At 26.3% G+C, this 18,681-nt stretch overlaps 1 protein-coding gene across 2 annotated transcripts in view; it reads left to right on the forward strand.

Annotated features, from left to right (window-relative positions):
* The first annotated feature begins 1,326 nt into the window (after positions 1-1,326).
* The window catches only part of Swim (Secreted Wg-interacting molecule), a 47,168-nt gene continuing 29,813 nt past the window's right edge, over positions 1,327-18,681 (forward strand). The window contains exon 1 of one of the 2 annotated variants that reach the window (XM_088047691.1): positions 1,327-1,493. In XM_088047691.1, coding sequence (XP_087903817.1) covers positions 1,476-1,493 — 18 coding nt within the window. In that variant the 5' untranslated portion in view covers positions 1,327-1,475. The remainder of the gene's footprint in view (positions 1,494-18,681) is intronic. The other variant, XM_088047700.1, reaches the window with a different exon arrangement.

Genomic DNA, 18,681 nt, shown 5'->3' on the forward strand with positions numbered 1-18,681 from the left:
GTTTTTGTAAAAACTTTGAAAATTCTTGCGCTTTAAAAAATTAAAATTTTAAAATTTTACTTTTTTGTTCTAAAATTGTGTAATTTGGTCAAAGCATATAGCCTCCTCGAATTGCATTTTCCTAGCGTCAAAATTAGTAGCGTGACAAATTTTACAAAAAATTTAATTTAATTTAATTTAATGGCTAATTTTTTTTTCTAAAATATTTTTTGATCTTCAATTTTGAAATTAGGCACAACAAACAAGCGAATCAATGCCAATTTCTTACCCAAATTTCATTTCCATTGCGTCAAAATTACCAGCGGTACGAATTTTTAGAAAATTTTTGGTTCGTTCTACAAGTAAAAAAATTCAAAATTTGTTCGTTTTGTTCTAAAAATTAAAATTTGTCACAACTAATTAGTAAATTTATTAAATTACGATCTTCACAAAAAAAAATTTCAAAGAAAGTCAAAAAATTCTCCAAAGTAATTTTCATTATGAGTCATAAAAACCGTCCAAAAACTTGTTATTATTACCGAAAATAATATTTGCTGACGTGAATAATGTTTGCGCAAATTTATTGTGTTTATCTTGTTATTTTGTGTGTTGTCTACTTTTCCACTAATTTGTTTGACAGCACAAACTTATCATTTTTAATAGAGCAGCTTGCTAATATTCCCTCCCGGCGATTTGGCAACCAATCAAAACGTCCAAAACAATTTTGATTTCACTTTTAACGATAAAAAATGTCACTTTTCAATTGTTTTCCCAGTGCCACTAGATTGCGAAGTCATGGCCTGCCTAATTTATGGTGTAAGAAGAAAAGTCCGCTCTTTTGAAACGCAATTCTCTCTAACAAGGCAATGTGTTATTTAATATCATGCTAATAAATCACGTTGCAGAGGTTTTTATGAGTTATCTATCAAGTATTTGTGAGTATTTAAATTTATTCCACATGTCGAGGAGCCCATGCATCATAACCAAGGCACGCTATTATGTCACGATTTTTTTTAATTCCCAGTAATTTTCACATTCGCGCCACTGAATATCGCCGACGATGACGTTAGACAATGCTAACGGTGAACTTAACGGCTCGGCTCCAATTTCAATCAAAATCGAGGCATAAATCGCCCCGAAATAGCTCGGGCAAGTCGTAAACTCGCCGCTATTTTGAGAATTAATCGAAAAATCCAAAAAGTGCAAGAATGCGATAATTGTGCAAACGTCGGGAAATCGGAATTCCGACGTTGCAGGAGCGAGTGTCGTATTTACCGGGAATTTTTATTCTTATCGGTGGACTATTTTTTCACTGTTTGGTCGCTGATAAGAGAATCGAGAATTATTATTTTTATCCAGAATGGTCGGCGTAGGCAACCGCTGCCGCTGGTGTGCTCACCAGAGATTACCTTAGATCTCGGCAAACTTTGCAGCAGTTGTTGATTGTAGTTGGCTGTGACAACTTTGAAACAAGTGATCGACGCGCGAAGTTGGCCATGGTGCGATACGATATTGTAAGTGCGAGATTGTTTTTTTTGTTTTCGTTATTCAAATTTTGTTTTTCTCATTGAAAATTATTTTTTTTCGAGTTAAGTTTAGGCAGAGACTCATTGTCAGGTCTTGCCAATTTACCTACGTTCTTTGAGTCATGTCCAATTGATTACGAAATGACTTAAATGTCATTTTTGTGTTGGCAGAAAATTTTCGGGTTTTTATTTTGAGTTGCACTTGCCAGTTTTCCAATTATCATTAATATATTTTTTTTATTTTTTAACTTATTTTTTTTTAATATCTGCTTTTTGATATTTAAACGTGACAGATGACAAATACCGGGAAACTGTGTCTTTTTCTGCATTTTATTGACGTATTTTGGCGCCTAATTAATGGTAAAGAAACGAATTTTTAACACAAATATAGAAACGTGCCCCTTGGTCCCACTGCCTTCTACGCCTCTGTAGGTGTATAAGTTAGGTAAGGGCTACGGCTAATAAAAATGCAAAGCCATCTTGGATTAATATTGGGTCGGTTTAATCCTTGTTTTTGTGACAGATCTAAGCAGAACTACCAACATGAAAAATAAAATAAAACTATTAAAAATTTTCCAAATTTTAGTTCAAAATTTTATAATTTAGTACACTTACTAAATGCCTCTTAAATAGTATTACATTTGTGCTAAAACTGTTGAATTTACAGAATTTTATAGGAAATTTTTGAATTCTGAATTTGCCCTAGAAACATATTTTTTTTAGATTATTTCTTTGCGTTTCAAAATTTTGCAATTTAGTCCACTTACTAAACGTCTTCTTTGCAATAAGTTAACTAAATTTCATTACATTTGAATTAGATTTGTAGGATTTACAGAATTTAATAAAAAAATTTGAGGTTTAAAATCGGTTTAGAAATAAAAAATTCTAAAATGATTTTTTCTCGTTCTAGAATGTTGTTATTTAGTGCACTTACTAAACGTCCCATTTGCAATAAATTCACCAAATTTTATTACATTTAGATCAGAAATGAAGGAATTATATAATTTAATAGAAAATTTTGAATTTTGAATTCTTCCTGAAAATAAAAAATTCTAAATTTATTTTACTTTTGTTCTTAAATTCTGAAATTTAGTACACTTACTAAACGCCTCTTTTGCAATAAATTTACTAAATTTTTTTACTTTTGGATTAGAATTTTAGTATTTATAGAATTCAATAGAAAATTTTGAGTTTTGAATTGGTGACAAATAAAAATTTCTAAAATTATTTTTCTCTTGTTCTAAAACTCCGTAATTTAGTATATTTATTAAACGTCTTCTAATCAATAAGTTCACGAAATTTCATTGTTTTTGTATTAAAATTGTTGGATTTAAAAAATTTTATAAAAAAATTAGAATTCTGAATTGATTGAAAACGAAAAATTCTAAAATTCTTGTGTTTTGTTCTAAAATTTTGTAATTAAGTACACTAAACGCCTCATTTGCAATAAATTCACCAAATTTTATTACGTTAGGATTAGAATTGTATGATTTATAAAATTCAATAAAAAATTTCGAGTTTTGAATGTTTTGAATTCGTCCTACAAATAAAAAATTTTAAAATTATTTTCCTCTTGTTCTAAAACTCTGTACTTTAGTTTGTTTATTAAACGTCTTCTAATCAATAAGTTCACTAAATTTTACTGTTTTTGAATTAATTGTTGAATTTAGAAAATATAATAAAGAAAATAGAATTCTGAATTGATCCTAGAAAATGAAAAGTTCTAAAACTCTTCTTTCTTATTCTAAAATTTTGTAATTTAGTACACTTACTAAACACCTCTTTTGCAATGAATTCACCAAATTTCATTACGTTTGGATTAGAATTGTATGTTTTGTAAAATTTAATAGAAATTTTTGAATTTTGGATTTGTCCTAGAAATATTTTTTTTTTACTTTTGTTCTAAAATTCTGCATTTAATACACTTACTAAACCTTTCTTTTACAATAAATTCATTAAATTTCATTACGTTTGTTTTAAAATTGTAGGATTTACAGATTTTAATAGAAAATTTTGAATTTGGAATTCGTCTTAGAAAAAAAAATAAAATTATTTTTCTGTACTATATTATTATTATATATATTTTTTTTATGATTCCTTTTTGTTCTAAAATTTTGTTATTTAATACACTTACTAAACGCCTCATTTGCAATAAAATCACCAAATTTCGTTACGTTCGAGTTAGAATTGTAGGATTTATAGAATTTAATAGAAAAGTTTGAAATTTGAATTCGTTCTAGAAATAAAAAATTCTACAATTATTTTCCTCTTGTTCTAAAATTCTGTAATTTAGTCCACTTGTTAAACACCTCTTAGTAAATAAGTTCACCAAATTTCAGTGCTTTTGTGTTAAAACTATTGAATTTTCGGAATTTAATAGAAAATTTTGGATTCTGAATCGATGCTAGAAAATGAAATATTCTAAAAAAAATTTTTTTTGTTCAAATTTCTGTAATTTAATACAGTTATTAAACGCTTTTTAAGTAATATGTTTACCAAGTTTTATTGCTTTTGTGTGAAAACTGTTGAATTTACGGAATTTAATAGACAATTTTGAATTATGAGCTCGTCCTTGAAATGTATTTTTTTATTAGTTCTTCTTGTTCTAAAATTCTGTAATTTAGTTTACTTACTAAACCTCTCTTTTGCAATCAGTACACCAAATTTTATTACGATTGTGTTAGAATTGTAAGATTTATAGAATTTTATAGAAAATTTTGAATTTTGCATGTGACCTAGAAATAAAAAATTCTAAAATGATTTTCCTTTTGTTCTAAACTTCTGTGATTTAGTACACTTATTAAACACCTCTTAGTCAATAAGTTCACCAAATTTCATTGCTTTTATGTTACAACTGTTAAATTTAGAAAATTTAATAAAAAATGGAATTTTGAATTGATGTTGGAAAATCGAAAATTCTCAAATTATTTTTTGTTGTTTTAAATTTCTGTAATTTATTACACTTATTAAATTTTTCTCTTGCCATAAGTTTACAAAATTTTATTGTTTTTATGTTAAAACTGTTAAATTTAGAAGATATTATAAAACAATTCATTTAGAATTGATGCTAGAAATAAAAAATTCTAAAATTTGTCTTTTTCGTTCTAAAATTCTGTAATTTAGCCCAGTTAGTAAACACCTTTTTTGCAATAAATTCACTAAGTTTCATTATGTTTGTAGTAGAATTGTAGGATGTATTGAATTTAATAGAAAATTTTGAATTTTGACTTTGTCTTAGAAATAAAAATTTCTAAATTTATTTTTCTTTTGTTTTAAAATTTTGAAATTTAGTACATTTACTAAATTCTTTTTAATCAATAAGTTCACCAAACTTAATTGCATTTGTGTTAAAAATGTTAAATTTAGAAAATAAATAAAATTCTAAATTGATGTTGGAAATAAAAAATTCTAAAATTTGATTTTGTTTTTGTTTTTTAATTTTGTTATTTGGTACACTTTTTAAATGTTTCTTTACTAATAAGTACCCGAAATTTCATTACGTTTGCATTAAAACTGTTGGATTTACAGAATTTAACAGAAAATTTCGAATTTTGAATTTGATGGCTCCAAATATTATTTTTTTATTTATTGCTTCTTGTTTTAAAATTCTGTAACTCAGTACACTCAATAACCACTTTTAAACTAACAAGCTGACGAAAGTCCACACGTCTAACTTAAGAACTGCCAGATTTACAATATTTTCTTCCTCGAAAGCCCAATAAACGCCTTTAAATTTCATTATTTTACTGTTAAAAACGCGAAGATTATTAAATAGTTTCTAGTTCCCTTGATAAAAAATGCTTCTGCAAAAAATATTTGCTTAACTTTAATCTTTTGATGATTTTGTTTTCCAACACCACGTCAAATAAATCATCTGGCAAATACTCCTAGTTGACACAATTTTTCTTAGTTTTAAAAAGATTTATACGAGCGATTTGTATTTTTAGTTTTAACTGTAAATCAACACTGAACTTAAACTAATTTCAAGTTTAATTATCTTCATTTTATTATATTTTTATTTGTGGGCTCGTTGACTGAACTGAACCATTGAGAAATTGCCCAAATTCCTTCAAATTAAAGTGTTGCATTCTAAGAACAAACAAATATTTTACAACTTGTTTAGAAAGTAATAAGTCGACAAAAGCAACAAGAATCAACAACGAAAGATGAAAGAAATTAAATACTCATATCATTCTGTTTGCAGGAACAATTATTCACCGCTAAACACGTAGGCACGTTTAGTTACACGTCTGACAATAATTAACTGTTTCATGCATCCGTACGATATTGACTAATGCTCCCTTGAAAGCGAAAACATTAAAATAACCACAAAAATCACTTAGCAAAATCGCATAAAATCTTGCGCAATTCGAATCTCCCACGCTTGCATTAGCACTTTTCCGAAATCTGGGACGGATGTGGTCCACCGCCGATCTCATTTAATAAAAAAAAAATCTGAATTCATGTTGGAAGTAAAAAATTTGTAAAATTTTTTTTTCATGTTCTAAAATTTTGTAATTTAGTTTACTTTCTAAATGTCTCTTCCGTAATAAGTAGCCCAAATTTTGTTAAAATTGTTGAATTTACAGAAATTAAACCCAAAAAATAAAAAACCTTCTAAATATCCATCGAAGTTCCAACAAAAAAAAAATCGTCAAAGTTTAAGAATTTAGGAAAAAGTCAAATTTTTTGTTCGAAAGAAGAATGAAAAATTCTAAAATTCTTATTTATGTTTGACAATTTCGAGCTTTCGCACATTTAATAATCAATTTTCAAGCAATACGTGTGCCAAATTTTATTGCTTTAGAAGTAAAATTGTCAAAGTTAAAGAATTTAAAAAAAAATGGAATTGGTTTGGTCGCAAAAAAATGAAAACTTCTTTCTTATTCTTTTTTCTTGTTCTAAAATTTCAAGCTTTGGCACATTGAATAAACGATTCTTAAGAAATAAGTGTGCCAAATTTTATTACTCAAGCACTAAAACTGTCAAAGTTAATAAATTTAGAAAAAAAAGTCTAAAATTTTTGTTCGCAAAAAAGTAAAAAATTCTAAAATTTGTAATTCTTGGTCTAAAATTTTGAGCTTTGGCACATTTAATAACCAATTTTTAAGCAATAAGTGTGCCAAATTTCATTGCTTTAGGAGTAAAATTGTCAAAGGTAAAGAATTTAAGAAAAAAATGGAATTGGTTTGGTCGCAAAAAAATGAAAACTTCTTCCTTATTCTTTTTTCTTGTGCTAAAATTTCAAGCTTTGGCACATTGAATAAACGATTTTTAAGAAATAAGTGTGCCAAATTTTATTACTCAAGCAGTAAAACTGTCAAAGTTAATAAATTTAGAAAAAAAAGTCTAAAATTTTTGTTCGCAAAAAAGTAAAAAATTCTAAAATTTGTAATTCTTGGTTTAAAATTTTGTGCTTTGGCACATTTAATAACCAATTTTTAAGCAATAAGTGTGCCAAATTTCATTGCTTTAGGAGTGAAATTGTCAAAGGTAAAGAATTTAAAAAAAAAATGGAATTGGTTTGGTCGCAAAAAATGAAAACTTCTTCCTTATTCTTTTTTCTTGTGCTAAAATTTCAAGCTTTGGCACATTCAATAAACGATTCTTAAAAAATAAGGGTGCCAAATGTTATTGCTCAAGCAGTGAAACTGTCAAAGTTAATGAATTTAGAAAAAAAAAGTAATATTTTTGTTCGCAAGAAAGTAAAAAATTCTAAAATTCGTAATTATTGGTCTAAAATTTTGAGCTTTGGCACATTTAATAACCAATTCTTAAGCAATAAGTGTGCCAAATTTCATTGCTTTAGGAGTGAAATTGTCAAAGGTAAAGAATTTAAGAAAAAATGGAATTGGTTTGGTCGCAAAAAAATGAAAACTTCTTCCTTATTCTTGTTTCTTGTGCTAAAATTTCAAGCTTTGGCACATTGAATAAACGATTCTTAAGAAATAAGTGTGCCAAATTTTATTACTCAAGCAGTAAAACTGTCAAAGTTAATAAATTTAGAAAAAAAAGTCTAAAATTTTTGTTCGCAAAAAAGTAAAAAATTCTAAAATTTGTAATTCTTGGTCTAAAATTTTGAGCTTTGGCACATTTAATAACCAATTTTTAAGCAATAAGTGTGCCAAATTTCATTGCTTTAGGAGTAAAATTGTCAAAGGTAAAGAATTTAAGAAAAAAATGGAATTGGTTTGGTCGCAAAAAAATGAAAACTTCTTCCTTATTCTTTTTTCTTGTGCTAAAATTTCAAGCTTTGGCACATTGAATAAACGATTTTTAAGAAATAAGTGTGCCAAATTTTATTACTCAAGCAGTAAAACTGTCAAAGTTAATAAATTTAGAAAAAAAAGTCTAAAATTTTTGTTCGCAAAAAAGTAAAAAATTCTAAAATTTGTAATTCTTGGTTTAAAATTTTGTGCTTTGGCACATTTAATAACCAATTTTTAAGCAATAAGTGTGCCAAATTTCATTGCTTTAGGAGTGAAATTGTCAAAGGTAAAGAATTTAAGAAAAAAATGGAATTGGTTTGGTCGCAAAAAAATGAAAACTTTTTTCTTATTCTTTCTTCTTGTGCAAAAATTTCAAGCTTTGGCACATTCAATAAACGATTCTTAAGAAATAAGTGTGCCAAATTTTATTGTTCAAGCAGTGAAACTGTCAAAATTAATGAATTTAGAAAAAAAAGTAATATTTTTGTTCGCAAGAAAGTAAAAAATTCTAAAATTTGTAATTCTTGGTCTAAAATTTTGAGCTTTGGCACATTTTATAACCAATTCTTAAGCAATAAGTGTGCCAAATTTCATTGCTTTAGGAGTGAAATTGTCAAAGGTAAAGAATTTAAAAAAAAAATGGAATTGGTTTGGTCGCAAAAAATGAAAACTTCTTCCTTATTCTTTTTTCTTGTGCTAAAATTTCAAGCTTTGGCACATTCAATAAACGATTCTTAAAAAATAAGGGTGCCAAATGTTATTGCTCAAGCAGTGAAACTGTCAAAGTTAATGAATTTAGAAAAAAAAAGTAATATTTTTGTTCGCAAGAAAGTAAAAAATTCTAAAATTCGTAATTATTGGTCTAAAATTTTGAGCTTTGGCACATTTAATAACCAATTCTTAAGCAATAAGTGTGCCAAATTTCATTGCTTTAGGAGTGAAATTGTCAAAGGTAAAGAATTTAAGAAAAAATGGAATTGGTTTGGTCGCAAAAAAATGAAAACTTCTTCCTTATTCTTGTTTCTTGTGCTAAAATTTCAAGCTTTGGCACATTGAATAAACGATTCTTAAGAAATAAGTGTGCCAAATTTTATTACTCAAGCAGTAAAACTGTCAAAGTTAATAAATTTAGAAAAAAAAGTCTAAAATTTTTGTTCGCAAAAAAGTAAAAAATTCTAAAATTTGTAATTCTTGGTCTAAAATTTTGAGCTTTGGCACATTTAATAACCAATTTTTAAGCAATAAGTGTGCCAAATTTCATTGCTTTAGGAGTAAAATTGTCAAAGGTAAAGAATTTAAGAAAAAAATGGAATTGGTTTGGTCGCAAAAAAATGAAAACTTCTTTCTTATTCTTTTTTCTTGTGCTAAAATTTCAAGCTTTGGCACATTGAATAAACGATTCTTAAGAAATAAGTGTGCCAAATTTTATTACTCAAGCAGTAAAACTGTCAAAGTTAATAAATTTAGAAAAAAAAGTAATATTTTTGTTCGCAAGAAAGTAAAAAATTCTAAAATTCGTAATTCTTGGTCTAAAATTTTGAGCTTTGGCACATTTAATAACCAATTTTTAAGCAATAAGTGTGCCAAATTTCATTGCTTTAGGAGTAAAATTGTCAAAGGTAAAGAATTTAAGAAAAAAATGGAATTGGTTTGGTCGCAAAAAAATGAAAACTTCTTTCTTATTCTTTTTTCTTGTGCTAAAATTTCAAACTTTGGCACATTCAATAAACGATTCTTAAGAAATAAGTGTGCCAAATTTTATTGCTCAAGCAGTGAAACTGTCAAAGTTAATGAATTTAGAAAAAAAAAAAGTAATATTTTTGTTCGCAAGAAAGTAAAAAATTCTAAAATTCGTAATTATTGGTCTAAAATTTTGAGCTTTGGCACATTTTATAACCAATTCTTAAGCAATAAGTGTGCCAAATTTCATTGCTTTAGGAGTGAAATTGTCAAAGGTAAAGAATTTAAGAAAAAATGGAATTGGTTTGGTCGCAAAAAAATGAAAACTTCTTCCTTATTCTTTTTTCTTGTGCTAAAATTTCAAGCTTTGGCACATTCAATAAACGATTCTTAAAAAATAAGTGTGCCAAATGTTATTGCTCAAGCAGTGAAACTGTCAAAGTTAATGAATTTAGAAAAAAAAAGTAATATTTTTGTTCGCAAGAAAGTAAAAAATTCTAAAATTCGTAATTATTGGTCTAAAATTTTGAGCTTTGGCACATTTAATAACCAATTCTTAAGCAATAAGTGTGCCAAATTTCATTGCTTTAGGAGTGAAATTGTCAAAGGTAAAGAATTTAAGAAAAAATGGAATTGGTTTGGTCGCAAAAAAATGAAAACTTCTTCCTTATTCTTGTTTCTTGTGCTAAAATTTCAAGCTTTGGCACATTGAATAAACGATTCTTAAGAAATAAGTGTGCCAAATTTTATTACTCAAGCAGTAAAACTGTCAAAGTTAATAAATTTAGAAAAAAAAGTCTAAAATTTTTGTTCGCAAAAAAGTAAAAAATTCTAAAATTTGTAATTCTTGGTCTAAAATTTTGGGCTTTGGCACATTTAATAACCAATTTTTAAGCAATAAGTGTGCCAAATTTCATTGCTTTAGGAGTAAAATTGTCAAAGGTAAAGAATTTAAGAAAAAAATGGAATTGGTTTGGTCGCAAAAAAATGAAAACTTCTTTCTTATTCTTTTTTCTTGTGCTAAAATTTCAAGCTTTGGCACATTGAATAAACGATTCTTAAGAAATAAGTGTGCCAAATTTTATTACTCAAGCAGTAAAACTGTCAAAGTTAATAAATTTAGAAAAAAAAGTAATATTTTTGTTCGCAAGAAAGTAAAAAATTCTAAAATTCGTAATTCTTGGTCTAAAATTTTGAGCTTTGGCACATTTAATAACCAATTTTTAAGCAATAAGTGTGCCAAATTTCATTGCTTTAGGAGTAAAATTGTCAAAGGTAAAGAATTTAAGAAAAAATGGAATTGGTTTGGTCGCAAAAAAATGAAAACTTCTTCCTTATTCTTTTTTCTTGTGCTAAAATTTCAAGCTTTGGCACATTCAATAAACGATTCTTAAGAAATAAGTGTGCCAAATGTTATTGCTCAAGCAGTGAAACTGTCAAAGTTAATGAATTTAGAAAAAAAAGTAATATTTTTGTTCGCAAGAAAGTAAAAAATTCTAAAATTCGTAATTATTGGTCTAAAATTTTGAGCCTTGGCACATTTCATAACCAATTCTTAAGCAATAAGTGTGACAAATTTCATTGTTTTAGGAGTGAAATTGTCAAAGGTAAAGAATTTAAGAAAAAATGGAATTGGTTTGGTCGCAAAAAAATGAAAACTTCTTCCTTATTCTTTTTTCTTGTGCTAAAATTTCAAGCTTTGGCACATTCAATAAACGATTCTTAAAATATAAGTGTGCCAAATGTTATTGCTCAAGCAGTGAAACTGTCAAAGTTAATAAATTTAGAAAAAAAAAGTAATATTTTTGTTCGCAAGAAAGTAAAAAATTCTAAAATTCGTAATTATTGGTCTAAAATTTTGAGCTTTGGCACATTTAATAAGCAATAAGCAATAAGTGCGCCAAATTTCATTGCTTTAAGAGTAAAATTATCAAAGTTAAAGAATTAAAAAAAAATGGAATTGGTTTGGTCGCAAAAAAGTGAAAACTTTTTTCTTATTCTTATTTCTTGTTCTAAAATTTCAAGCTTTGGCGCATTCAATAAACGATTCTTAAGAAATAAGTGCGCCAAATTTTATTGCTCAAGCAGTAAAACTGTCAAAGTTAATAAATTTAGAAAAAAAGCCGAATATTTTGATTCCAAAGAAAAATTACTAAAATTCTTGTTTTTGTTCTAAAATTTCGATAAAATTCTTCCTTCTTATTCTAAAATTCTGTAATTTAGTACACTTAATAAATGTCTCTTAGGTACTAAGTACTCCATATTTCGTTACATTTATGTTAAAATTGTAGTATTTACAGAATTTTCAATGGAAAATTTTGAATTTTGAATTTATCCAAAAATTAATTTTTTTTAAAAATTTTTGTAATTTAGTACACATCCATAACATCTCTTTTGCAATAAATTCTTTAAATTTCATTACTTTTGTGCTAAAACTGTTAAATTTAGAAAATTAAAAAAAAATTAAATCTGAATTGGTGTTGGAAATAAAAATTTCTTAGTTTTTTTATTCTAAAATTTTGTGATTTAGTGTATTTTCTAAATGTTTTTTCAGTTATAAATACCCCAAATTTCGATACGTTTGCGTAAACCTGTTGAATTAACTAAAAGTTCAGAAATTTGAAATCGTCCTTGTAATAAAAAATTCTAAAATATTTTCTTTTTGTTCTACTGTAATTTGTAATTTGGTACACAAACTAAACGCTTCTTTTGCAATAAGTTAATAGAATTCCATTGTTTTTGCGTTAAAACTGTTGAACTGAGAAGATTTAATTAAAAAAGTGATTTAGAAAAACCACTTATAAAAATTTTGCGCAATCGAATCTCCCACACTTGCATTAGCACTTTTCCGAAATCTGGAACGGATGTGGTCCACCGCCGATTACTCAACTCGCGATTTTTGCAAAGAAAAAGCGATTATTTTTAATTTTTAGCAAGGCTGAAAATACGTCCAACCACTTTACGTTGAATTGAAACGAGAGTCGTCGAAATAAAACGGTAAATTTAGTATCTGAAGGATGATAAAACAAACAGGATTTAATTGTCTAAACTGTTTTAGAGTTTTGATCGGTTCGAAGGAAAAGAGATATAAATTTAAGGTCTGAAGGTTGAGCACTTTGTATTATTTATGCGCAGAATTAAATCGATGATGATGACACGGATATTTTATTGCTTGTTTAACGATAAATAAATACTAATCGGTGCATATTTATTCGACAATTCGCTATAAACTGAGGCGAGTGATATGATTTTTTTTGTGCTGTTGCATTTTACTGTGACATAAATTTAAGTGGAACAAATAATTGCGCTGGGAAGATTGTGATTTGCCCTTGTGGTTGTGTGGTTGGAGAAATAACAATTTACTCAAATTAGTTATAGAATAGACAATAATCATTATTGTTTAATTACGTGCCATCTTAAAACCAAATCATGACTGTGCATGTAATTACAAGTTGTGTTGGAAATAAAATGATTTCTGCTTTGTTTTTTTTGGGATTTTTAGTTCGTTGGTTTCCGTTTGCTCGTTTTTCTGTATTTTTAGTTTTTATTTACTTTTTTGTTTCATTCTTCTTTAAAAAAAAAGTATATTAAATATCTTCTACATTTTAGTGCATTTTTTAATTTCACAGCAATTAAAAAAAATCAAATTTTAGTTAATTGTGTAGATATTTGAAAAACGTTTTGTTTTTTGGGTTGAAACATATCAAATCTACAAAAAAAATTTTGCGAAATTACGGTTTGGTGTATTTCTGAATTTCTTCATAAATTAAATAATTTACAAGAAATAAGAAATCGAGTCTTTTAATTTTTTTCAATAAAAAATTCGTCTTTTTTTCAAAATTTTTAACTTTCACAATTTCAGTGCTAGAAGAGTGAAATTTGGCGCTTTTTTTTATTGGCACGCGTTTATTGAATGTGTCAAAGCTCAAAACTTGATAACAAAAATAAAAAATTTTGAATTTTTCATTCTTTTTGTGAATAAATTTTTAACTTCTATAACTTTGACAATTGTAGTGTTAGAGCAATGAAATTTGGCACACTTTCTGCTTGAAAATCAGTTATTAAATGTGGCAAAAATTTGAAATTATCAAAAAAATTAAACTTTTAGATTTTTTATTATTGTTTCGAATAAAAAAATTTGAATTTTTTTTCCAAGTTTTTTAACTTTTACAAATTTTTTGCTAGAGTAGTAACATTTGGCACACTTATTGTTTAAGAATTAGTTATTAAATGTGTCAAAACTCAAAATTTTAGAGCAAAAAATACAAAATTTAAAATGTTTTATTTTTCTTGCAAACAAAAAAATTTTTTTCTAAATTCCTTAACTTTTACATTTTAACTGCTTGAGCAATGAAATTTGGCACACTTATTGCTTAAAAAGCGATTATTAAATGTGCCAAAGTTCAAAGTTTTAGAACAAAAAGCAAGAATTTTAGAATTTTTAATTTTTCTTGGGAATAAAAATATTCGACTTTTTTTTCTAAATTGATGAATTTTGACAGTTTTATTATTAGAGCAATAAAATTTTGCACACTTATTTCTTAAGAATCGGTCATTAAATGTGCCAAAACTCGAAATTTTAGAACAAGAAATAAGAATTTTAGAATTTTTTATTATTCTTGCAAACAAAAAAATTGGGATTTTTTTTCTAAATTCTTTAACTTTGACAATTTTTCTCCAAGAATAATGAAATTTGACAGTCTAATTGCTTGAAAATCGTTTATTAAATTTGCCAGAGATCGAAATTTTTGAACAAAAAATAAGAGTTTTTGAATTTTTTATTTTTCTTTTGAATAACAAAATTCGATTTTTTTTTATAAATCTTAATCTTTCTTTAACTTTGACAATTTTCTGATTAAGCAATGAAATCTGGTACACTTATTGCTAAAGAATTAGTTAATAAATGTACCAAAGACCGAAATTTTAGAACAAGAAATAAGAAATTTTAGAAGTTTTTATTTTTTTGCGACCAAAACAATTCGTTTTTTTTAGATTCTAAAAATTCTATAACTTTGAGAATTTTACTTCAAGAGCAATGATATTTAGCCCACTTATTGCTTAAAAAGCGTTCATTAAAGGTGTCAAAGCTCAAAATTTTAGAACAAAAACTAAAGTTTCAAATTTGTTTTCTTTGGAACAAAAAAAAATTGATTTTTTTTGTCTAAATTTCTTAACCTTCAGAATTTTACTGTTAGAACAATGAAATTTGGCACACTTATTGCTTATAAAGCGTTTATTAAATGTGCCAAAGTTCAAAGTTTTAGAACAAAAAGCAAGAATTTTAGAATTTTTAATTTTTCTTGGGAATAAAAATATTCGACTTTTTTTTCTAAATTGATTAATTTTGACAGTTTTATTATTAGAGCAATAAAATTTTGCACACTTATTTCTTAAGAATCGGTCATTTAAATGTGCCAAAACTCGAAAATTTTAGAACAAGAAATAAGAATTTTAGAATTTTTTATTTATCTTGCAAACAAAAAAATTCGGATTTTTTTCTAAATTCTTTAACTGTGACAATTTTTTTCCAAGAATAATGAAATTTGACACACTAATTTTTGAAATTTTTGAACAAAAAATAAGAGTTTTAGAATTTTTTATTTTTCTCTCGAATAACAAAATTCGATTTTTTTTATAAATCTTAATCTCTCTTTAACTTTGATAATTTTTTGATAAAGCAATGAAATCTGATACACTTATTGCTAAAGAATTAGTTAATAAATGTACTAAAGACCGAAATTTTAGAACAAGAAATAAGAAATTTTAGAAGTTTTTATTTTTTTGCGACCAAAACAATTCATTTTTTTAGATTCTAAAAATTATATAACTTTGAGAATTTTACTTCAAGAGCAATGATATTTAGCCCACTTATTGCTTAAAAAGCGTTCATTAAAGGTGTCAAAGCTCAAAATTTTAGAACAAAAATTAAAGTTTCAAATTTGTTTTCTTTGGAACAAAAAATGATTGATTTTTTTTGTCTAAATTTCTTAACCTTCAGAATTTTACTGTTAGAACAATGAAATTTGGCACACTTATTGCTTATAAAGCGTTTATTAAATGTGCCAAAGTTCAAAGTTTTAGAACAAAAAGCAAGAATTTTAGAATTTTTAATTTTTTTTTGGGAATAAAAATATTCGACTTTTTTTTCTAAATTGATTAATTTTGACAGTTTTATTATTAGAGCAATAAAATTTTGCACACTTATTTCTTAAGAATCGGTCATTTAAATGTGCCAAAACTCGAAAATTTTAGAACAAGAAATAAGAATTTTAGAATTTTTTATTTATCTTGCATACAAAAAAATTCGGATTTTTTTCTAAATTCTTTAACTGTGACAATTTTTTCCCAAGAATAATGAAATTTGACACACTAATTTTTGAAATTTTTAAACAAAAAATAAGAGTTTTAGAATTTTTTATTTTCTTTCGAATAACAAAATTCGATTTTTTTTATAAATCTTAATCTCTCTTTAACTTTGATAATTTTTTGATAAAGCAATGAAATCTGATACACTTATTGCTAAAGAATTAGTTAATAAATGTACTAAAGACCGAAATTTTAGAACAAGAAATAAGAAATTTTAGAAGTTTTTATTTTTTTGCGACCAAAACAATTCATTTTTTTTAGATTCTAAAAATTCTATAACTTTGAGAATTTTACTTCAAGAGCAATGATATTTAGCCCACTTATTGTTTAAAAAGCGTTCATTAAAGGTGTCAAAGCTCAAAATTTTAGAACAAAAATTAAAGTTTCAAATTTGTTTTCTTTGGAACAAAAAAAAATTGATTTTTTTTGTCTAAATTTCTTAACCTTCAGAATTTTACTGTTAGAACAATGAAATTTGGCACACTTATTGCTTATAAAGCGTTTATTAAATGTGCCAAAGTTCAAAGTTTTAGAACAAAAAGCAAGAATTTTAGAATTTTTTATTTTTCTTGGGAATAAAAATATTCGACTTTTTTTCTAAATTGATTAATTTTGACAGTTTTATTATTAGAGCAATAAAATTTTGCACACTTATTTCTTAAGAATCGGTCATTTAAATGTGCCAAAACTCGAAAATTTTAGAACAAGAAATAAGAATTTTAGAATTTTTTATTTATCTTGCAAACAAAAAAATTCGGATTTTTTTCTAAATTCTTTAACTGTGACAATTTTTTTCCAAGAATAATGAAATTTGACACACTAATTTTTGAAATTTTTGAACAAAAAATAAGAGTTTTAGAATTTTTTATTTTTCTCTCGAATAACAAAATTCGATTTTTTTTATAAATCTTAATCTCTCTTTAACTTTGATAATTTTTTGATAAAGCAATGAAATCTGATACACTTATTGCTAAAGAATTAGTTAATAAATGTACTAAAGACCGAAATTTTAGAACAAGAAATAAGAAATTTTAGAAGTTTTTATTTTTTTGCGACCAAAACAATTCATTTTTTTAGATTCTAAAAATTATATAACTTTGAGAATTTTACTTCAAGAGCAATGATATTTAGCCCACTTATTGCTTAAAAAGCGTTCATTAAAGGTGTCAAAGCTCAAAATTTTAGAACAAAAATTAAAGTTTCAAATTTGTTTTCTTTGGAACAAAAAATGATTGATTTTTTTTGTCTAAATTTCTTAACCTTCAGAATTTTACTGTTAGAACAATGAAATTTGGCACACTTATTGCTTATAAAGCGTTTATTAAATGTGCCAAAGTTCAAAGTTTTAGAACAAAAAGCAAGAATTTTAGAATTTTTAATTTTTTTTTGGGAATAAAAATATTCGACTTTTTTTTCTAAATTGATTAATTTTGACAGTTTTATTATTAGAGCAATAAAATTTTGCACACTTATTTCTTAAGAATCGGTCATTTAAATGTGCCAAAACTCGAAAATTTTAGAACAAGAAATAAGAATTTTAGAATTTTTTATTTATCTTGCAAACAAAAAAATTCGGATTTTTTTCTAAATTCTTTAACTGTGACAATTTTTTTCCAAGAATAATGAAATTTGACACACTAATTTTTGAAATTTTTGAACAAAAAATAAGAGTTTTAGAATTTTTTATTTTTCTTTCGAATAACAACATTCGATTTTTTTTTTTATAAATCTTAATCTCTCTTTAACTTTGATAATTTTCTGATAAAGCAATGAAATCTGATACACTTATTGCTAAAGAATTAGTTAATAAATGTACTAAAGACCGAGAAGTTTTTATTTTTTTGCGACCAAAACAATTTATTTTTTTTAAATTCTAAAAATTCTATAACTTTAAGAATTTTACTCCTAGAGCAATGCAATCGGTTATTAAATGCTAAAGTTCAAAATTTTAAAACAAAAAATAAGAATTTTAGATTTTTACATTCTTTTTGCGAACAAAAAATTTGTCTTTTTTTATAAATTTCTGAAGTTTGACAAATTTACTGATAGAACAATGAAATTTACCACACTTATTGCTTGAAAAGCGTACAATACTTCAAAATAAAAGCGACAGAAAAAATAATGTGCGCAATTCGAGCGCGAAGCATAATTTCCGCACGTTTGACACTGTCGCGCTACGCGACTTTCCGCCTCTTAATCGAGCGGAAATCCATAAATTTGCGCTTTTATTAGTCCCAGCTATTTTCACCGATTGTCTTTTTTGCGTCTCGGACCAAAAAATACAAAAATCATTACCAACCGAACGTCACGAAACTCGCCAAAACTTGAGCGAAATTTGAGCTCTCCGTGAATCCGAATCCTTCATTTGTGTTAAAAGTGCAGAATTGAGGGCATTGCATTACGAACGTGAGACCCGAAGGTCGGGCAAAGCAATGCCCTTTCAGCACGGGTGACATGCAACGGTTTCGAATGCGATGACCCATTTCTAGTTCACTAGCCCCCTGGCCAGATGTTTTTTTTTTAATTTATTTTATTATTTTATCATAAAAATGTGGTGTTACTTAGAATATTATGCTTTTTCTTATCTATTTCTCAAGCAGACGATATTATCAGTTTATCAATAGAATTTGCAACGCGAAACTTGCATATTGTTGCACTTTCTCATGAGTTTACTGTCGGCGTGGCGTCGAGGAGGCTCGGAATTTTTTAAAGGGTTGGCAGCATTGAATGATATTGTTTAACCCAAAAGTGTCAACCAGTTTTTTAAATCCGGTGATGACCTCTTTCCTATGGCAAACTACACAATAACAGTAATAATGGCAACTTTAACATGAGTCGCTTGTGGCCATTTTGTTGCTATAAACACTTCAATTTTTCCGGGAAAACGTTAATGCTCGTTTTATTTCTGTTTTCTAATTTTC

Source organism: Gnatocerus cornutus, chromosome 1, assembly GCF_029298725.1.
Source record: "Gnatocerus cornutus isolate USDA-ARS CGAHR chromosome 1, icGnaCorn1.1, whole genome shotgun sequence".
NCBI lineage: Eukaryota > Metazoa > Arthropoda > Insecta > Coleoptera > Tenebrionidae > Gnatocerus > Gnatocerus cornutus.